We start from the raw sequence: 23,503 nt of genomic DNA, 5'->3' as shown, positions 1-23,503 counted from the left end.
TATTAATAAGTATTGCTAAAAGTAAAAAGATTACCACTGTATAAGCTATAAGTTTGAGGAATTAAACTATTTTAAACTTTTGTAGATAGTTTTTGAAACCTCATATATCCTGATATTCTATTAACTGGCCTTTTAAAACTGCTTTTGATATCCACAATAAAGAACTTACAGGAGCTATGGAGCATTGTGTCTCTTCTGAATTGGCAATTGAAGTTTATAAATAGTCAGCCTTATTTTACTGTTAAGGGTAGGTCCCTGCCTTTTTGTTCTTAAAAAAAAAAAACCACTCTGAACTGATTTTCATAAAAGAACTTGCCTGAGACCTTTAGAGTGAGCCCCTAAGCTGATATGGCAAGTCCCAGTAAATTATATGACTATATGGATGAACCCATGCAACCAGTTCTCCTATAGGGCTTGACAGTAACAACAAAAATGCATTCCCATATGCCTGTTGGAGGAAGGGAATCACAGAACCACTATGTCTCACTATTCACTTATGTTTTTACTATTGCTTTTGCACTTACCTCAAAGGGTTTTACATCCAGTCGTCCCAACTTATTCAATGAGGAACGTCTTTCTCTCTTTATCTTTTCTACATTGGATGTGTCTGGTAAGGAGTAGCTTCTCCCATTTATTGATGCCTTTCTCAGTTCTGTTATACTATGTCCAGTGTTTTTTAAACACTCCATCTTGAGTTTCTCAAGAGGTTGAGTTTTTACAGAAATTACTGCTAAGTGTTCTGAGATAATTTCTGGATCTATTTTGATGGGTTTATTCCCAAAATGAGGAACTATTTTAATTGGAAAATTTCCAGTTGAATCTTGATATGACTCTTCTTCCTCTAACTCATGTGTTATATCAATAGCAGCATGCTTTTGGGCCTTTTGAATAATTCTATCAACATCTAGATTTCCAAAGAGATTAGCATTTGAATTCTTTCTGGTAACTGTATCTAATGGAAATTGTGAAACTCCACTAATAATTAAACTAGCCACTTTTCTAGGGAAAACAGTGTTTGTACATTTTATATCATCATAAAGTTCTTCCTGGGTTCCAGACTGTTGGAGTACATTATTATAAACAGAATCAATAACCTGAGAAATCACTTCTATACTTTCTGGATTTAAAAGGTGTTCTTCAGGATTAGCAGCAACAAGATTAATATTACTTTGGGAAATTTCAGCTGTCACAGATTTTGTAAGTTGAGATGCAATTTTATTTAACTCGGGCTTTGATAAATTTTTTGCATCTTTGCTTGAGGCACTTGGCAACTTTACAATCTTAGCCAAAAACAAGGCCAATGCTTCCTCTAAAAACCTGGCATCTAACATAGAACCTTTTTTGGATGAAGACTTTTCCTGAGACTTAAATTCATCAGCAGTTTTGAGCACTTTTTCCATAATTTTGACAGCTTCCAGAACTAATCCTGAACTTGATACTTTGTCCTCTACTTGAGGTTGAAATTCAGAATTGGAAATTTCCTTCACCATTAAAAGACCTATTATATCAGAGAGGACATTACTTTTATCCATTAAATCTTTAAATACAGAAGTGTGTGAGCCAGAGTGCTTTAAAACACTGGCATAAACAGAATTAACTACTTTTTCAATAGTTTCATTGTTAGCTAAAGGTACAGTAGGGAATTCCTTGGCTGGTGATACAAGTTTAATCTTACTTTTGGAGATAAATTCTTGTATTGAATTTAATATTTTTGAGCTTATTTTTTGCATGTCAGTTTCTAGAGATTTGGTTCTTTCCTTATCCACTTGTGGAAACACAGATAAAAGCTTTGATAAAAATTTTACAGCAGTTTCTTCTATTATATTATAAGGCAGTATACGAACGTGTGATGGTTGAGGCTGGAGAGCATCAGGAGTTTGGATAACATCTTTAAGAATATTTTCAACAACACTGTCAACTTCTGCACACTGATGTGGAGTTAGCTCTCCAGAAAAATAGTTTTGCAATTGACTGCCAGTCACTTCTTTCAGGACTAAGTCAACTATTGTTTCTGAAAGGATTCTGCATCCGCTGGCTACACAATTTTGTATTATCTCTTGTGATCCATACTGTGACAAGAGATTATTATAAATAGAATGAATCACTAATTGAATAATTTCATCATCATTGGGATGTAAAGGTTCCACATATTGTATGGTCACATCTTTATCTTTGGAGATTGCTATTGTAACTGTATTTAATAATTTCATTTGAAGGAAATCCAGTTCTGTGAACCAATTGTACTCAGATGTTTCTACTTCAGTGTTGGATACTGTTGAAAAAATTTTGGCTAAAAGAGCAGAAATAACATTTTCCAAAAATTCATGAGGCAGCATGATGATAGATGGTGATAATGGTTGACATTCTTTGCTGGCTGTTTGTACCACCTTTTGGACCTTTCTAACAACATCCTTAGATTCCAGAGGCAAACATGCTGAAGTTGGAACCTCATCACAAAATATGAAATTAAGCCGATGTTGAAAAATTTCATTTATCACTGCACTGGTTAGTCTTCGTGCAAAATTTTCCCCATTATTTTTAATATTCTTACAAATCAAGTCTTGAGATTTATATTCCTTCAAAATATTGCACACAGAAGAATGGACAACTTTGTTGACCAATGTTTTATCAATTACTTGTATTTTATCTAGGAAGGGTATCTTATTTGATGATGGTGTTTCAGTCATTTTATGCATAAGTGGCATTTTATCCACAGTTATTTTGTTAATGTTGGATGATGTTTCGTCTGTAGTTGTTTCTTTATGCCTGGGAAGTGCTTTAGAAACTGATGACACTTTATCAACAGGTGGAAAAAACTGATTTCCCTTATGTGGCCTAAATACCTTAATTTGAGCATCTGAAAATTCCTTCAACAGTGACTCCATAAATTTCATAGCTATATCATAAAGTTCAGCTTGATTTTTACCATCCTCACTTACATTTTGACATTTGTCACCTATGCGTGTTTCTGAAGATGAAGAAAAGAACAATTTGTTAACCATCTCGATGATAACATCTTCTAAAAATTTAGCAGGAACAATTCCAGGTTTACTTTTTGATGGGTATTGAGGACTGTCTGATTTACTAGGTTCATTTTTAATCTCCTTATTTTTCACATTTTCTGATTTTTTCCCTCTCTTACTCTCTTTCTCTTTTTCTTTCTCTCTCTCTATCTCTTTCCTTCTTTCTATACTTCTCACTTTCTCTTTTTCCTCTTTCTCTTTGATTGGAAGATTTTTGTTAATTGAGAGGGATGAATCTTTTGTTGAAACAGACTGTGTAAAATCTTGGTGAACTTCTTGAATTACATGTAATGTATCATTTAGGGGAGTTTGGGGTTTTGAATAATCTGTTGATTCTGGAGAAGGATATAATTCTAAAATATTGTCATAAATGTTTTCAATGACATTTTGAACGTATTCATAATCTGAGTACTGTTTCTCATTTATATCTGTTTGAGATGGAAGATCTTTTTCATCCTCTCTTTTTGGCTTTTGGACAACTGTTTTCAAAATATTTTCTGTTGTGGTCTCTGTGTTCCTCACTTTGGATGTCAAGGATAACTGAAAGGGCTTGTCTTCCTCTTTTGATGTATTTTCCCTTGTTTTGTCAATCTTCTTTTCATTGTTTATTTCAAAATTTGGTCCAGGTATTTCCTCCTCATATACTGTAACATCAGTAACTACTGGAGATTGTGTGTGTAACTTATTACCTTGTCTCCTCTCATCCTTTGAAGCTGATATGCTTATCTTCTCAATTTCATTATTTTTAAGAGTTACCCTCAAATCTGGTTCCTGCCTGTCTTTATGTTTCACACTAGTAGTTGGGCAAGTGACTCCTGATACATTCTCGTATTTTATTGAAATTTCCATTTTATTTTCTGTCTCTTTATTTTCATTTGTCACATTTGCAGCTGGCACTGATAACATGTTATTCATGTTGCTTTTCATAATTGTAGTTATAGAGGTAACTACTGGATCTTGGATGTCACCTTTTTTCATTGATGTCTCATCAGTTTTGAAACTTTTCTTTCTACTTATTGTACCACTATCTATTTCCAAAGTGTCTGACACATTTTTCTGGCCTGTGGCTACAGAAGTGTATTTATATGATTGTTTTGGTAAAGCAAGTTCATTTCCTTTCAAGCATCTGTTTATCTGTGTAGAGGTTTGCTGTGGTAGGTGCTGAACCCTTTGGGTGATGTTATCCGGATTTAGAAATGAAAAGAAGGTGGAAGACCAGTCTCCTGAAAAAAGTGGTTGAATCTTGAAAGCAGAGATTGCCTTCTGAGCTAAAGCAGCAATCATTTCTGCTACAACGTTACTTTTGTCATCCTTCTGAATATCACTAGAGCCATATTTTCCTATGAACTGATCATATACAAAATTGGATATCTTGTCAACTGTTTCTTTATCAATTGGTGGAAAAGAAAACATTTCCTCAGCATTTGGTAGAACTTTAATTTTACTTTTCCTAAATTCTCCTATCAGAGAATTTGCAAATTTTATAGCTAAGCCCACAATGTCAGGCTCTAGCATTTCTTTTTTAGAATCTTCAGTAATACTTGGAAGAGAATAAAATTTATGAACAAGGTCAACAATTACATCTTCCAAAAATGTAGCTGAATATAGAGCAGGCTGTGTCTTTTCTTTATCAGGTTTACTAAGTACAGACTTTTGCCCATAATCAGATACATCACTGGAAGATTCTTCACTATGTAAAAATGGCTGTAGATGATGATCCATGATTTCCTTCATGATGAATCCAGCTATTTTACTGAGGAATGAACCTTCTTTTTTGTCTGCACCTTTCTGTACTTCAGCTTGAAATTCAGATTTTTTCAAAATATTATTACATATAGAGTCAACCAAATTCTCAATCATTTCTAATTGCATAGTTTCTGCATTCTCCTCTGCTGTGGCAAGACGGATCTCATGTTCAGATATTTCTTTGATAATTTCATCTGTCAGCTTTGAAGTTGCATCTACAAACTCATAATCTGAGGTAACTTCTTCCTCTTTTAGTTCACTTTCAGTGTCAGGTGAAGGGAAGATATGCACTAGCAGCTTGTAAATCATATCTTCCAGAAGAGAACGAGGCAGCACAGTAATACATGATGGTAAGGTATGGCTATCACTTGTGATTACATTGAGCACATTTTTGATGATATTATCAGCTTGCGGGGAAGAATAAGAAGAAGACACTAATTCTCCTGAAACTAATGATTGCACCTGATAATCATAAATTTCCTCTAATATCAAATAATATATTTTTCTTCCAAAACAAACAGTGTCACTTTGTATAGCCCTGTATACTTGAATCAGAGATTTATATTCATCTAAAATTTTTTCATAAATAAGGTTGACTGTTTTTTGAACAATTTCTTTATATCCTTCTGAAAAACGCATATCATCATCAAAGTTATCTGCAACTAAAATCTCTGATGTGGTAAACTCCTGCACAATTGAGTTTACTAAGGTTGTAACAATGCTGGCAGTTTTGGTTTTTACTGTATCTGGGTTTTCAGCAGCCAAGAAATTATGTGAGAATGCATAAAGGAGTTTACATAAAAGCTCAGAAATTACTTCTTCCAAAAAGAAAGCTGAGTTCACAATGAAGGACAACTCTCTTTGTTTAGGATCTGCTACATTCTGTTTATATGTTTGATCAACTGCAGATGAAACAAGAGTTTTATCTCCAGATAAAAATGAATGAAGATGGTGGTTAAAGATTTCTTTTATTATAAAACTTGCTATTTTTGAAACAGGTATGTTACTTATACCTTTTTTATCTTTTGTAAGAGATTGGTATAAATTCAAATATGAAAGATCAGCATAGATGGAATCAACCATAGACTGGATATCTTTTTCTGAAATCATACTTTGTTTTTCATTTCCATGTTTAATAATACATATTGCATGTTTTGAAATTATTGACATAATTTCATTTATCAGTTTTATGACTGTATTACTTAGATTTGATTGAGTAGTAGTTGGGTGTTCTGTTCTGGAGGCCAATGGACTCATCTGAGATATAAGCTGAGTGACAATTTTTTCCAAATGAGTATGTGATAACATAGTAGTATATATTGTTGATGTCTGCCTTTGAAATCTTGATTTGGTAATGTTACATTGAACCCTCTTCATCAAAACATTAGTATTGAGTTTGGAGTGTGACTTTAAAGGAAGCTTTCTTACAAGGTTTGGATGAATTTGGAAATCAAAAGTTTCAGCAAGGATACTTTTGGTTATCCTTGCAGCTAACGTCTTTGTGTCATTTAGAAAATCTTTGTCTGGTGTTATTTCCATCTCATATTCTTGCAGAAGTTTGCTGTACACCTTATCAATAATGTTCTTGACTATTTCTCTCTCCACTGGAGGCAAACACAATTGTTCCTCAGCATTTTCTAGAATGCTAACTTCAAAGTTTGAGAATTCCTCTGTTATCAAATGTATGAGTTTCTCAGCTTTATCAAACAGTTCATCTTCTGAATCTCTTACTGGTTTTGTTTGCACAATGCCTAATACCCTGTGGAGTATTTTGCTTAAAACCCCAGAGACTACATCTTCCAAAAAAGTTGAGGAATAAACAGTGGCATAAAACCACTGCTTTTTCTTATTGTCCAAATATGTGTATGATGAAGAAGGTAATACATTTCCATCCACAAATGGCTGAAGATGTTGTTGACAGATATGTTTAATGATAAACCCTGCTATTCTATCAATAAAAATATCACTACTGCTTGTGATATTTTGCTCAAATGGTTCTTGAGACTCAGAGTTTTGTGAAATATTTTTGAATACTGAGTCAACAAGATGCTGAACATCATCTTCTGAATAAACAAACTTGGTTTCTTCCTCATTTTTGGAAAATCGAATTTCATGTTGGGAAATTTTCATCCTAATATCACTGATTATCTTTGAAGCAATTTCATTGAAATTCGCTCTGGATCTGTCTTTTGGAGTTTCTCTGTCTGGAACAATGTTAGATGCAGAAGGAAAGATTCTAGATAATAGCACTCTTATCATGTCTTCTAAAAACGTGTATGGAAGCAAAGTGTTATATGGAGATAAACTCGGACTTGGCTTGGTAGATTTACTGATGTTATCAAGAATGTCCTGAACAATATTCTCAGCCATTGAAATTGAATGAGAAGATGATGACAAATCACCAGAAAAGAGTGGATGAAGAAGGTAATCTGAAATAGCTGCTATAATTAAATTGGTAATATTTTCCACAAAAATATCACTGTCTTTAGACTCTTTATCAACTTTGGGGTCTAGCCCATGCTGTTTTAAAACATTTCCATAAATTGAGGTGACGAGTTCATCCACAATATCTATATTTACAGAGGTGTAAGATTGTTTTTTGTCATCATATAGAAAGTGAATTTTAGCTTTGTTAAAATGGCTATTTATTGAGTTTACTATTTTTTGGGTCATATTTTCCAGTTCAATTTCAGTGTCATGCTTTGGACTAAAAATCTTTGATAAAAGTCTGGCAACAATTTCCCCTACAAATGTCTCAGGATAAATACCTAAGGGTGATGGTGTCTGGAATCTGTGTGACTCTCTGACTTCATTAAGAACCTGCTTAACCATATTTGATACTGCATCCAATGGAGTCTTTGGACGAGGTAAACCTTCTCCACACAAAAATGGCTGAAGATGATTTTCAATAATCTCTTGGATAATAAAACTGGCTATTCGGTCAGTCATAATTGGGCTTCGGCTGACTATACTTTTCTGTATTGAAACAAGAGACTCGGACATTTGCACAATATTACTATAAACAGAATCCACCATCTTCTGGAGGTTTTTTCCAGTACATAGATACTGATTATCATATATAGTGAACCAAATTTTATGTTTTGAAATGGCTGATAAAACCTTATTTATTATACAGGTAGACATTTCATTGAAATCAGAACTCATGAAATATTTGTTCCCCAAAGGGGAAGCCTTGTTGGGTGAAGGAATGAGTTGAGATAAAAGTCTTCGGATGATATCTTCCAAAAATGAGTGGGACAACATGGTGCTGTAGCTTGTTGAAGACCTAAACTGGGAAGTAAATTTTCTCATGTTATTTTGAAGTTTCTGCAATATAATTTCAGCTTGGAGAGGGTAATAGGAATTTGGAATGAGCTTTCCTCTGAAGCAAGATGGGAGTTGGTAATCTAAAATCTCTGACAATATGCCATTAGTTATTTGTTCTGCTATTGAGGTATTGTCACATGCTTGATTATCATCACAGGTCACTTTCACTTTATATTGCTGTAAAACATCATAATAAACTAAGTCAACAATTCTACTAATAGTTTCTTTATGGATTGGTGGAAAACACAGCCTTTCTTCAACATTCCGTAAAACGGTAACTTGTGCCTTATTAAACTCATTGACTACATTGTTGACAAATATTGTATTCATCTCATAGAGCCAGTCCTCAGTGATATTTTTGTTTTTGTCCCACAGTGAAGTAGAGAGATTAAAAAACAGTTCTGAAATTATTTCCTCCAAAAATGTGGCTGAGTACACACCTGTATTTATATCTCCTGGATAGAGCTTATTATGGATGGGTATTGAATCCACATCTTTTGTTCCCTGTCTTTTGAGAGGTGACACAGAGGTGGAATTTACTGAACATTTCTTGCCAAATGGTGCTTTTACTTTGGAGCTAACCCCACTGGGATTATTCAGGGATCCTGTCAAAGCATTACCATTGTAACTCATGAATCCTAAAAAGGATTTACCTTGTCCTAATTCTGTTAATTCTGGCCCTTTTGCATTTATGAAACTAGACTGCATTTCTTTTCTTGTATACTTCAAAGGCTTGTTTGCAAAAGGTGGGCTTTGGGGGAGTTGTACACTGTGACATAGTTTGTCCATCAGTGATTTAACCAAGCTATGGGAAATAACAGTAAGCATAGAGTCTGATGATAATAAATCTTGATCCATTTCTGCCAGATTTTCTAAAAAGTCTGACATATAATCTCCTTGAAATTGTTCGCAGTCCATTTCTCCCTTACAGTAATCAAATTCTTCATCTTTTACACTTTGCAGTGTTTTTAAAAGTTTACATTCTTCTGCTGATATTTCATTGGAAAGAGGGCTATTATCAAGTAAAACAGTGTTTGTGCATTTTTCCAAAAGTGTTCTGATAAGTTTCTCACACACAATGTTGAGAAGAAAAACTGATTTGGGGGTGAGGCCTAAGTTATTTCCAAGTAGGCTATTACTTTGCTGATCATCTGAGGATGGAAAAAATGTTCCTGCTTTTTTATCAGAATTCATGGCTTCACTTGGATGTTCATCTGGTAAAAATAAATCTAAAACAATATTAAAAACTTTATTGACTACTTCTTTGGATTCACGAGTTTTTAGGGTACCAATCAGATTGTCTAACTTATATGCCAGATAATTAAATTTACTTTTTTGAAGGACATGATCAGTTTGGTAATTAGATGATTTCCGATCTCTGAAGCCTCTCTGTCTTTCCATGGTATTTGTTTCATTGCAAATGGTCACACTATTTCTTCTAAACATGGAAAATGATTTTTCTCTTCCATTGCTTTCAAGATGATGGTTTATTCCTATTTCTTTGGACATTATATGAATCACTCCTGTTAAGAGATCCTGAAAGAGATTATCAAAGTTAGCAGAAGCTACTCTTGGGCAGTAAATGTACTTTGTTTTTAAAGGAAACATTTGCTGTGCAATGTCAACCTCTATAATGTTACTGTTAAAAAGGATTTCAGTAACAATATCAGAAATACTTAAAGCAAGTTCTCCAATAGAAATTGACCTGCTTTCAAACGTTTGAGAATCAATAGAAATAATCTTGTTAAATCCTACATTTTGGCTTTCCAGTATTTTCTCCCTTTCTCTGCTATCTTTGGTGTTACCAGAAATGCTTGAAGTTAAATGGCAAATGATAGACTCAGTGAGATGTTCACAAAGTTGATTAAGTGAAGAATCATTGTAGATACTTCTTAGAGGCTGTTTTGATTCACATTTTTTCCTTGACAATGTAGAAATAATAGACACCTTCTCCTCACTGGAAACTGGAAGAAAAATTACCACTTTTAGCATGCATAAAGAGAAATATGTAAAATTCAATATATTGATAATTATTTACATTTGAATTTCACCTATGGAATATCTCCCTAAAGAAAAAGAAAAACATAGTCAAGAAAGAAATTGGGTTTTCTTCAGACATTTATTACCCACCTGTGGATTCCACCTGTGGAATCTTAATTTTAGCCAGAAAATTGAGAAAATAACCCTAAAGAATTCAAGTCTCTCAGTTAAGTGTTGGTATCTGTCTTGCTTAGATGGGTTAGGAGCTCTAAGAAGCTGGAAATCATGGAGCAGAAAACTGATTTCCAAGTTTGATGTTACTGTTTAGCTTGTCTGCAGTAATCTCTAGAGAGCTCATGTAATTATTTAAAATTTATTTTTTAGTGAAAATATTTAGTGTTAGGTTACCTGTTACTTTTTTGAAAAGAATTTATTTATTTATATGTTTGGGTGGGGGGGAGGAGCAGAGAGGGAAGGACAAGAAGGCTCCACGCTGCACACAGAGCCAACTGGGGGCTCAGTCCCACAACCGTGAGATCATGACCTGAGCTGGAACCAAGAGCCCGACACGTAACCTGAGACTGAGCCACCCAGGCATCCCTCTATTACTTTTAGGGAGCTACAGAGATGTGTTGCAACAATGACTTGATTGAAATGAAAATGTGCTAAACTCCAGAAGGGTTAGGGATAGGTTGCAGTGTCAGTAGTATTTTAACCCTTAGATTTTAGTGTGTCACACCTCTCTTCTTTTTTTTCTATTCAAAACAGTATTTATTGAAAATCATATACCTACCTGGGATGGCCAACTTCTTCAAGTGGCAGCCAGAGAAACAAAACTTCCTCAACACTTAATCATCTGTTATACCTCTGCATGTAATATTAGGCAAAACTGTGGAGATGGGAAGCTTAGAGCTGAGCTTTGACTGCTAGGCAGGCTTTGGCTATGTTGAGATGAAGAAAGTGGGGAAAGAGTATTCCAAAAGGAATAAGGAGCAGGAGTAAAATCACTGGAAGGCCCTGACCGTGTCTGAAAATAGAGAATGCATTTGATAGAGAAAAATACCAGTGGGATGAAATCATAGATCTTCTCTTGTTTTGTTTTTCTTTATAATTCTCTAAGTTTAGTTAGGCTGTGTTTGGAGAAAGTATATTTATGAGCATGAAATTGCAGACACACAGCTATCCATTTTGAAAGAATGACAGTTTTAAGGATGGGAAATGAACCCCCATGCAGGTGGGCAGGACTGGTAAGATGTGTTTTCCTGTTTGAATGATTGGCAAGTGATGTATCTGAACTGGTATTATAGCAACTAGTTACTGGTAACTGGAATTATTGATCCAGTTCAGGGGTACTATGCAATATTGGAATATTGCCAGTAAAGAAATTGCCAATAATCAGCAGGTTTTGATATACAAAAAATGGCTCTTATATATGATTCAACCTCTTAGAAAAAGAATGAAAATGACTTTGTTAGGAGATGTTCAGATTTTAAAGAATTTAAGAATACTGGAATACAAACAATGGTTAATACACCCCTTCTTATACATTGTGACTAATAATGGCAAAGAGTTCAACTGTTCACCTTGAAGAGATGAGTCACTAACCTTCAATCAATTACATGTATATTTGGCATGATCATAAAGAAGTCATGCATAAAAACTTTAAAAACGTTTTGGAGCTTCTATCTCACACTCAACCACAATCCTCTGCTTTAAAGTAATGCCATTTTCTCTCATCTGTAGTTATGGAAAACTGAACAGCAGACTTGTTCAGGTTCAAACCATGTGAATGTCAAACTTTTTTTTTTTTTTTCTTTTCTGGTATCCTGATATATTAAGAAGTAATTAAATACTCCATTTCCAGTGCTATTGTCAGAAAAAAAGAAAAAAGAAACCTGTAAATTGCTTTAAAAATACCTGTTTTTTCTGTTATGCCAACTTTTAAAGTAGGTTATTTCTTGCTTACCTCTAGTTTCAAAATTCTTGAAATATGTGACCAGAGATGTAGAGATATGTCTTGCTACCAAATGAATTTCCTTTGGACCCAGTTCATGATCAGCAAAAGCAATTACTTTAACTTCCTTCAGAGCCTTTCCATTTGGGGATCTCTTACTTTCCCATTTTTGCAATAAAGAAAAATCTTCCCTGCTGGCTTCAGGTTTTTTATTTTCTTCTTCAGGTATATAGCTTATTTTTTTATCCCACATTCTAAGCAAACTTTTCTCCTCATTCTTTTGTCCTCCGGATATTACAGACAAAGGGTTTTGCTTCGATAGGAAAAATGGTTTCCTTGTTTCCATGTTTTCATTAATGTGTGGTTGACTTGGAAAGCCATAGCTTGACAGCACAGTATTGACAATATTTTCTGCAGCTAAAGATATTTTAAGTGGAGAAACAGTTGTCTGAATTTGGTTTGGCTCAATTGGCTTTAGAGTTTCAAAATGAAATATTCTTGGATTTTCACCTTTTCCTATTTCTATGAATGACATCACTTGCTTTAATGCTGCTTCTGTGGACTCAGTTGCTTTCTTAAACAGTTTTTGTAAGACACTGCCTTCAGGGAGAGAGTTATTTCCTTGCATTAATTGGTCAAAATGGCCAAAGTTTGATTCCCTTGGACTATAGTCTTGTACTTCATTTTTAAAGCATGATGGTACATTTTCTGAATCAAGCCTTTCCATTGGCTCTGAGCTTTTAATTGTATCTTCTACAGAGGCTCTGGGATGTGAGGGTAATTTTGATGAAGGCTTATACTTTTTTTTCATACTTTCCTCTGAGTAACACACAAAACCAGGTACACTGATTTGTGAAGGATTATTCCCAGAACTAAATTCCTTTAACTTTGATGTGGGCATTTTCATATAAGTTGCTAATTCAACTTGATTAACAAGATAGGTGTTTTCTGCTCCTTGGAACAAACTTTTCTTTGGAAGGTTATTGATATGAGTACACTGGTCCATCAGTGTGCCAATGATCTCACTTGCTATAACGGTTTCTTTCAATGTGCTAATTGAAGATGGTTCCACTTGGCTTATTTCTTTGTCTAGCTTGTTCTTAATTATACTGAGCATGTCACTGACAATATTAATAGCATATGTAACTAATTCTGAATGGAATGAGTGAATGTGTAGGATGGTGTTCTGTATGTTTTCTTTGGAAATAATAGTATTTGAATTGGATTCGTCAGGAAACTTTTTTAGTGGTTGTAATTTTGGCAACATCTTTTTGCTTACTAGTCCTTGTTGGAGAGGAAAAAAGTTTTCTATAGGCATTTTCACTATTTCAGAAAACTCATATTTAGAGATATATTTAAACTGCAAGTCTACAAATGACTCTAAAATATTTAAAACCCTTTCTACAATATCTCGAACAATTTGGTTGCTGGAGCCCAAAGAAATTTGGTCTACTGTCTTTGTGTTATATATTGGTACACTGCTGAGGATGTCCTTGACTGGCAAATCATATTTACTTTTAGTACTAATATATTCTTTCCTATTTCCTAGAGTTCCTTTCCTATCTGGGAAGGGTACCTGGGACAAAAAACACAGCTGCAATTTTTCAAATAGCATTTCAACAATTTCTCTTCCAAACATATTAATTTGTGCTTTTGTATCTTCAACTCTAGTAGAAGCTCCTTTGAAATGATTATAACACCTGCTTTCACAATCCTCAAGTTGATGCAAATTTAAAAGTGAAAGAGAATATTCTAATTCTTTTGTTTTTATTGGAATTTCAGTCAAAACATTTTCAGCTATCATCATTAGCTTACACTTCTCATTTTCCATATCATTTGATTCTGCTTGCCATTTGTCAAACATTTTTTTAAATATACCTTCTTTAGGAAAAATCTGTTCGAGCTGTGAAGAAACATTTTCCAGGTAAAAACATGCTTGTGGTTTGGCAAGATACTCTGCATCTGAATTCCCCTGTGAAAGTTTGAGATCATCCACATGTGAGAATTTGATTGGATAAGCCAAATTGTGGTTATTTGTAGCATATAATCCTTGCAAAACTGCATTAACTATTTTATTTGCTGCCATGATTTGATCAGATGGTAAAGCTTTGACATTTATCATTGCTCTAGTTTGCTTCACCTTTTCAAATTCTTTCACAGTTGTTTCCAGAATACTACTTACTATATCCTTGGCATACATTCTTAGTTCTGAATTGGGCAATCTCATTTCCAGTAAGTTTTTGGCATCTCCTGTTGATAGTGTGTGTGGCAGCCCAGTGGTAGTCTTGGACTGGCTGTCTCTTGGAGTCTTCTCTCCAGGACCTAACTTGGTCTTGCTTTTGACCTTAGCACCACTAGGTCCTAGGTGTGATTTTGTTCTAAATTTAGGCAAAGGAGTAACTTTTGATCTTGCTTTTAAACTTGTTTTAAAATCTGGTTTAGAGCTGCTCTTAGAGCTCACTTTAGAATTATGTGACTTTACAGGTTGCAACTCATCAGAACAATTTTCAGGGGACAAAGTCTCTTCTAGATGAATTGAGGCAAAATTTATGATCTTATTAAGAACCATTTCGACTAAATCCTTCCCCAATTGCAGTGGTGAATACTGCAAAAATTTGTCTTCTAATAGAGAGACACTTTGACTGCCTGCATAAGAATAACCTTGTGGTGTCACATATTTGGGGGAATTACTTCCTTTTCCTGCTTGTTTAGTTTCCTTGATGCAGGTTGCTATCTTAGACAAGGTATCTTTGTTGTCAGATGCTTCTGCTTTTTTGTTACTTTCATTTAATGATGTAACAACTATAGAGTACATTTTCCCCAAAACACTTTCAACGATGTCATTTGCTATCCTGTTAATCTGTGATTGAAAGTTTTTTTGTGTTATGTCTGATGTTTTAATTTTAGAGTTAGATGTTAAATGGGGGATATCATTAAATGGAGGCAAATGGCCTATGATATCCATTATTCTTTGATGCAATTTAGTTAAAACCTCTTGCACTCCACTGAGCAATTCATTTTTTTCTTTTTGTTTCGATTCTCCATTTCTCATAAATATTTCTTCCAAAACAGTTCTCTGGCTTTCTTTTTCCAATGTTATTTGGTTTTGTTCCAATGGATATTTTGAAAATGGAGATAATTTGTTTTTTTCCTGCTCTCTTTGTCCCAGCAATATTTCATTTGATGCTGTTAGTTGTGAAAATAATTTAGGATTGCCTTTTGAGTAAACGCTTATTTCCTTTGCAGATCTTTTATCATATAAACTCTTTAAGATACTACTGACAATTCCACTCACAATGATATTTTCTTGGAATGAAATGTTGTTTGGATATGGATACATCTTTTGAATTTCTAAGTCTAAGTCATTTTTAATAAGCTTCAAAATGGCACTGGCAATGATGTCTGCATATTCTTTAAGACTAGCTCGTGAGAGATGAATTGTGGACTGAACATTTTCTTTGTAACTTGCAAAAGTGGAATCTGTGAGCTCTTGGCTGAGGATTGTTTTAGTGGATATTTTCATGGCATTCACATTTGATTCCTCTTGGCTTGATTCATGAAAGAGGTTATCTTCTTGTTTATAATTTTCCTGTTCCAGGCTAGCAATTGACTTTTCTTTAGACTGGAAAGCAAGAGTAATTAATGAGTCTATTCTTTCTGTGGCAAAAGCTTCTAACCGATTGAAAATAGTTTTAGTAATGAAGTTAGCATTTTCCTCACATGGGTCAGGAGCAGGTTTCTTGGCATCTTCTTTCTCTACTGTAGTTATCTGACAATCATCAGCGTAAGCTGATTTCAGATTTCTTGAGGATGGCAAATACTCTGTCTTTATTTCACTTTTTGACCCCATAAGAGGAGGCTGTTGACACTCTGCTTTTGAAAATATGTCACAAAAGGTCAGGGGCAATCTTGCAGATGTAGGATTTTTTGCATTTATGCTAAGCCGGACAGTAGAACTGAGATTATGAAGAACAATATCCACTATATCATTAGATATGAAAATGACATCTGATTTAGGAACTGAAAGTTTTGGAATAATTTTATTTGCATCCTTGATGAATATTTCAGAATTTTCTCTGGAATGTTTCCCAGTTATGCTACATTTCAGAGTGGGTTTGGCACATGATAGATTATTTTGATACAGTGTTTTTTCATAAATATCACATAAGATACCTTCAATGATATCTTGTATTTGAAACTGAAGTACTTTTCTATATTCGGTCTTATTAAACAGCTTTTCAATAATACCTTCTTGTTGATCTGAATTAATCTCTTTCTCAGAATTGTTTTTGTCACATATGCCTTTTGATGATACGATATCTAATACTGTGTTAACAACTTGGCTTGCAATACTTTCAGAAACCACAATGTTATGAGTTGAGAAAGGACTTTCCCTTTCTTTATCTAACTCATGTTTGATTCCTTGTAAAATTTTTCTAGCCACTTCTGTTGCATACGTATTTAATTTATTCAAAGACAGTTGGCACACTGAGTTGGTCTTTTCTGATGTAATATGATCCACTGAGCAAGAGGACAAGTGATCATCAGAATACAAATCTTTGGCCGAGAATGCTTTGCTTAATGCACTTTTATCCTGCTGAAAAGATAAAGCCGTTGGAACGGTGAAGCTGATTTGGGGACAGAAGAGAGATTTTACTTTGGAAGTAGCAAAAGTCTCTAAATTTGTTAATATTGCCTGTACAATATCTTCAACTACATTTACTTTGGCCTGTTTGTCAACACTGAATCTGGTGTGTTCTTGTAAAGAAACATTTGCTCTAAAGGTGATGGTTTTATACCTATTTTCACTTGTATTTCTTTCCGGCATAGCAGCTGAGTAAAGTTTATGAAATACTGTTCTAACAACATCATCTGCCACTACGATTACATCTGCTTCAGACACTAAAGAGCCTATTTTATCTATAAATTGAACAGATGTTTGAGGAATTGGCCCATCAACATTGTGAATGGTGCTGTTTAAATGAGAGTGGGAGAGAGAAAGCACATTTAGTTGGTTGACCAAAGCGTTTTGAAAAATTTCCTTCAAAATATTTCTTATAATGGGAACAATTGGAGATTTCTGTGGTTCTTTGAGTTTAACTTCGATTTTGTTTAATGTTCTTTCTAGAACCCATTGTTTAAGAGAATCTGATTTAGCTTCTTCTCTTAGTAATGTTCTCTCCCCAATGAATTCTTTCTCTGTATGTGAGACACCTTCTAGAAATGAATCTGATTCAGCTCCTCCAGGAAGAAAATTTTCATAGGATGGCCTGTATCGATAAGTTTCAATGCTCCCCTCTTCGGATTCAGTTTCCTTAAACATATCTGAGGATACTGCATCTAAAATTAAATTGACTATATTCTTAAGCATTTGTTTCTCAGGTGGTGGGGTATTTATACTTGTCCTCAAATCTAATGAGTTCATATTTAATTCTGCTTGAATAGCTTTCAAAATGGTACTTGATATCTTCTTTGCATTCATGTATAAAGCAGACTGCAATAGTTCCTCATGTGTGTCTGTGAAAATACTGGGACTTTCATATTCCAAGTTTGTCTTATTGTTTTCTTCATTTCCATTGTTAATAGAACCGAGAGTTTCTAAATTTCCATTAGCGAACCCTTCCAGTTTAGCAAAAACCACATTTAGAATATCCGAAGCTAGAGCTTTCAGTTCATTTGAATGTGTTTCTTTTGTGCTCCCTGTTTTGGAAGACACAAGAGCAATAGTTTTTTCTTTATTTTTTGTCACATCTTTATTACCCTCCTGAATCATCCTGGAAATGATGCTGGAGATTATGTCAGTGCATTTGGCTATTTCCTCAATAATTGAAGCAAATGATAGGTTGTCGATATCAAAAGACTCTGAGACAGCTTTAAATCCAGAACTTGCAAAACTGGTATCCATATCAACACTACATAATTTTGCAAGGATGTATTCCAAAATTGTTTTGGAAATGAGCTGAATATTAGACTGCAGTGGAGTAGCCATTTCAGGATTTTCATTCTTTTCTCTGTTTAGTTTACTATTAGGTGGCTGATGGTGTGGATGGGCTCCTATAAGCTTAAGTAACATTTCATATAGTGTTTCCCCAATACTGTCTAACACTTGCAATCTAGCATTGTCTTTGACATCTTTTCGATTTACAACACTATGGAGAGCACATGGAGTAGCCAAATATTTGTAAAAAGATTTTTTATCCTGCCTATTTGGCAAAATATTTTGTTTATCAGTACTGTCAGATCCATATGAAGTTGCAGTCTTGGGCTTATCTGAAGGGAGTGATATATTGCTTTGATCAGAATGTCCACTTGATAACAGTTCACAAATACAAGTTAACAATGGAGATTCCATAATTGAGACAAGAGATTCTAATTTATCAGTATCAGCAAAAAATCCTTCATCTGTAAGGGATTTGGTATCGTCTCTTTCCCTGTGATTTAGGCTTCTCTTACTGAGTTCTAGTTCATTCTGGATAGCACGCAAAACAATGTTTACCACTTTAGTTGTGTAAGAACTAAGTTGAGATTGTAAGGAAGATTTCTCCACAACTGAAGGTTTGAGGCCCATTTGCAATTTTGGACAAATAAACAACTTCAGCCTTTTAAAAACTGTATTAACGATCTTATCAGTAATGTCATCTATAGATTGAGGTTCACTTTCTTCAGATTGTGACACAGAAGGTTTTGCAGGATCTGCATTGAATGAAGATAAATATTTCACTTTCTTTTCACTGTCAAACCATACTTTTAATGACTTTTTATTTGGTGCTTCTTTGACCATGTGTGGAGTATCAGAAATACCTAGAGAAGTTTGAACTGATGATGAAATGGAACTTTTGGTCGTATTGGGAATGCAGCTTGAAGCCTTATGAAGTATATTTAACACAGCATCTGTTATTTCTTGAGACACTGCGCTAATTTCTGACACAGAAAACATCTGGTCCATCCGTTCTTGATATGATAGTCGTTGAGATTTTTCTGAAACAAGAACTGAAGGAGGAACAGAAGATAGGTCCTTGAGCATATCTGTTAAAATACTTTTAACTATGTTTTCTGAAGCTTTTTGTATGTGATGCTTTTGATCTCTGCTGAAAATCAAGATGTCTGTATTCAGACAGGGTTTTTCCTTTAAAATTTCTTTCTTATTAAAAGATGGTAGCTCAGTTTTTAATCCCCTATCACAAAATGCAACTTTGCTTCTTTGAGAAGCAGCATTTGTAGGTGGTCTGCTATTTCTTTTATATTCAAAACTGGTGTTTCCTTTTGTAAACCAATTCTCAGGAACTCCTTTCTGTGATTTTGGCTTTTCATCTCTGAAAGATGAATCAAGCACATTTTTCACAATTTTGTCTATTTCTTCATTATCATCTTCAGAATAAAGGACCATGCCAGGAACATTAATAGGTGGAAACAATCTTCTAGATTTAGGACCATTAGCTAATCTAGTGCCAGTAAGTCTGTACTTTTCTTCAGTGTCAGAAAGATTTCTTGGTCTAGAGTGTCTGCATTTTTGAATATCTGCACTTACTGGCTCTTGATGTAGCTGAGTGAAGATATCATCAAGAAGCTGAAGGAACACTACTGTTTCTTCAGATGCAGTAAGTCTCTCATTATTAAGTTCAGTTTGTACATATTCTAGTATAGTGCTGATTACTTCCTCTATATATCCAACCAAAGAGGACTGGGAAAAAATATTTGACATTAAATTTTGTATTTGATCTTTAACAATTAAATTAGCTGCATCAGGTTCAGGACTATGTTTCATTTTGTTGTCTCTTTTGAGGGACATGTATGTTGGGTCTGTCATAGGTTGCTGATCAGAAAGTTTAATTGCATCTTCAAGATATGTAAGTTCATTTTTTTTACAAGATGCAAGAGTCATCAGCTTTTCTAAAATGGCATGTACCATACCCTCAGCAATATCACACATGGGTTCCAAATTGTAAGGCTGTGAAGCCTTTACAGATTTTCTATTTGATAGACTGAGATATTTTCTACTGGGTGGCAAGCTTGGTTTAATGTCAACTGACAAATCTTCTTGTGAAAATATCTCAACACATTTTTTCTCAACTGCAGACTGTAGCTTCTCAAGCATATTCTCTACAATCTCTGAAGCTGCTGAGCAGATATCAACATTGGAAAGCAAGTCTCTTTTTTCAGGTTCATTTTGCTCAACAAAAATTTCAGCAGTAACAGAAGAAATAGAAGGAATAGCCTGCGTTAAATCAGACATTATTTCTTGAAAAATACTTTCTAAAATCAATTCAGTTTCCCCTTTTAAGTGACATTTAAAGTTAACAAAAATGTTCTTTAAATTCTTCATTTCATTCATGGCTTTTGCTTTTTGATCAGGAAACCGTGGACTCTCTAAGCCATCTGTTTCAGTGGTGGCATCCTTAAATTTTTTTGTGCTTGTTTCAAATGATGCTAAAAGGTGACTATCAGATTTACAAGTTCTGAGCTTAGGATATGCATATGTCATACTGGTTTTATTATATTTGAGTTCAGATGATATAGATTGCCCTTCCACGTGATATGTTTTACCCACAGTTGTTCTTTCCACATGGGCAGAAGGTGGTTTTAAAGGTGTGGTTGGTCGCTTTATTGATAGGTCAACTGTAAACATACAGGGTTCTCCCTGAAATGTTTTAGTTGTAGCAGATGTGTAGCTTCCATATGTAAACTCTTCACTGCATGTGCTACAGAAACTTGAACTGTCTGATGAGAAGATAGATTCATCAGACACTGGATATGCTTTAGTTCGCAACCTTTCTTCATACTTTGTGATGGCTGGGTATAATATACTGGTCACTGTAGCTACAACCCAGGTCATTATATTCTGAATTATACTATTCAGTTCTTCAGAAGTTACCTGGAAAAGAGGCAAGCAGGAATGAAGAGAAAATCATGTAAAAACTTATTCCATTCTGGGACAGAGGGTAACATTTAATTTTTTTATATCAAACAGTTCCTAGCAGGATACCATCATGGTTATAAAAAGAACATAGTAAAGAATTTATTTAGACTTTCAGATTACTTTCAAGTTGGCTTACTCTGTACTAGAGTAAAATTTTTTTTTATAAGTTTCTATTTGATTCACATTCCCTCCAAGTTTTTTGTTGTCTTCCCCCAACATTTGTTGTTGAGATAAATGACTTTATGGTAAAAATAGAAAAAAAAAAAAATCACCAAACTGCTGTCTCCCAAATAACATACGAGTTTTGGCAAGAAAAAACAGTGTCTACAATCCAATGGTATTATTTAATAATATCCCAGATTATTTATTACAAAATATTTCTCAAAACAGATGTGGTCAAAACATTTGGGTGCCTTCAGAGACATCTGTCTAGCTAAGCTATAAGGATTAAAAATAAGTCATTTCTTCCCATTCTCTGATGCAGAGGTGACCCTATGATTTGCATAAAGGGAAATGAGTGCAGCTAACTATTAAAAGTTATTTCATAGGCAACAGAAAAGTTAATGTCTATGGAGATGACTGGCTTTGTATTCAACAAAAGAGTATCAGAGCAAACTGTTTTAGATAGGAAGGCTGAGAAAAGATGGTGCAATGAAGGAACAAACTAGTTGAGATAGAAGCAAAGGGCTCCTCCTAGACTGGGATCTGAAAGAGCCAGGAGAAGAACAAGGGTAGGGAAATTGAATTCCTTTTTGAGCCAGAAATAGAAGCCCAGGGACCAGATTTGGAAAACCATTTTCTTAGTAGTCAGTGGTAATGTCACAGCTTAAAATGGACCTAAAGTAGAAAAAATGCATCTGTAGAATTCTATAAACCACTTCTTATTTACTGAAAATGAATTTTAGGCTTGCAAAATCCCTTAGCCTGTCATAAATGAGTAGTCTGTTTTTAAATTGTTATTACTCTTAAGACACAAAGGCTGTAAATTTGAGTAATTGGCAGCAAAGACTGGAAGGCTGGTACATAGACACCAGGTTAAACAGTATGATTCCTATAATGGGGCTGTTCATAACCAAAATATTACCTTAGATTAACAGGGAAATATTCACAGTTCAGGCAAACATTCAAAGAAAATTTAACACCTGTGTAACATACTCTTTCCTGACACATTTGAGAGTGTTTGGAGGCACCTTAGGAAAAGCAATTCTATCTTGCTGTAATTCATGAGTCTCCTAATGTAATTTTTACTTTACCGTACAATGGCTAGTGCTTTGAAAACACATTTTGGATGGCAGCATATGTTGTAAAATACTTGTTTTATATAATGGCATCCTAAATCAGATTTTAACAGAAAAAGCAATTGTTCTAATCTACTCTAGCACATATAAACTAAGACATTCAATATATATTATTTTTCTTATTACTGGAGATACTAAAAAAAAATCTACATTATTACTCCTAGGCTAGTTGTGAAAGTTTCTGACTTTGATATATGAAAGAGAGATATTCATAAAGTTTCCTATGTAATGAAATTTAGTAATTAGAACCTAGTTTTCAGTCGCTTTCCATTTAAATATTAAGCTGAGAAATATTCCCTTGAATCAGAGCTTTTATATTTGCTACACATTCTATGACTTGAGTAAGAGCCAGTGTGAAAAAGTATATAAGAGTATGTGTTGTTCTCTAATAACTTTGTCTTTCCTGACTGGTCTGACTAGTTTCAGAGTTGGGCTTTTTAAGTTGGACCATCTTATCTGCCTCTTCCAAGGCTCAGCTCATAGGTGACCAGGTACTTTTTTATGTGACCAGGTGACCAGGTCACTTTTTTAGTTACTTAGATGACCAGGTCACTTCTCACTAAAATGGCTAGAGCCAGACCCAGGCATTCCAGCTCACCAGCCAAGTCTTTAAAGCTTGTCACCCAATGGCTTCCCATGATAAAATGAGTTTGTGGTATTCGATGCTGTTATGATGGCTAGGTCCTTTAATGTCATTCCATACACTTCTATGCCCATGAGACTTCTTCCTGAAGGGCCAGTGTTATCTTTTGATAAGAACTTTAGATCACTGCAAAATTTAAGAATTAATTGAAAGCAAACTTTAAAGAAAAAAAAAAAGGTCAAAGAGATAAACCAATATTGATAGGTAATTACTCATTATTTGATTCACAGTTTTTAAATATGTTGCTTTATCAATTGATTTTATGATACATACTTTCTCTCGCAAGCAGTTTTGTAGGAGGTTCTGTTCTCTGTAAAATTAAGAAAGGTTGAGCATTTAATTATTACCTAGGGTGAAGAATTCACATAACTTTCCCCAAAAGTTCTAATCATTGAAGCATCTGTTTCTTCTCCTTATATCTCAGGGTTTTCTACAGAAATTCAAAAGGTGAAATAAACTTTTTTTTGTCCCTCCCCCTCAATTTATCCTGCCCCTTTGATAACCACATACTTTATTGCTTAGGAGAATAGAATTGTGGCTGCTGCATAAAAAATATATCTATCTGAAAAGTCTACTTCTGAGCCACCTTTGCCATGCCTGCTCTGTGCTTCTCTC

At 34.4% G+C, this 23,503-nt stretch overlaps 1 protein-coding gene across 1 annotated transcript in view; it reads right to left on the bottom strand.

The window, feature by feature from the left end:
- The window catches only part of LOC111145218 (fibrous sheath interacting protein 2), a 90,912-nt gene that overhangs the window by 27,486 nt on the left and 39,923 nt on the right, over positions 1–23,503 (bottom strand). The window contains exons 15-17 of the mRNA XM_022499977.1: positions 23,162–23,198; positions 12,043–20,902; positions 525–10,060 (exon numbers count right to left, since the gene is read on the bottom strand). Of these exons, the coding sequence (XP_022355685.1) occupies positions 525–10,060; positions 12,043–20,902; positions 23,162–23,198 (18,433 nt within the window). The remainder of the gene's footprint in view (positions 1–524; positions 10,061–12,042; positions 20,903–23,161; positions 23,199–23,503) is intronic.

The sequence above is a fragment of the Enhydra lutris genome, unplaced genomic scaffold (genome assembly GCF_002288905.1).
Source record: "Enhydra lutris kenyoni isolate GAN:26980312 unplaced genomic scaffold, ASM228890v2 scaffoldscaffold1, whole genome shotgun sequence".
Lineage (NCBI taxonomy): Eukaryota > Metazoa > Chordata > Mammalia > Carnivora > Mustelidae > Enhydra > Enhydra lutris.
The sequence above is the reverse complement of the archived record's forward strand: the minus strand, read 5'-3'. Positions and strand labels throughout refer to the sequence as shown.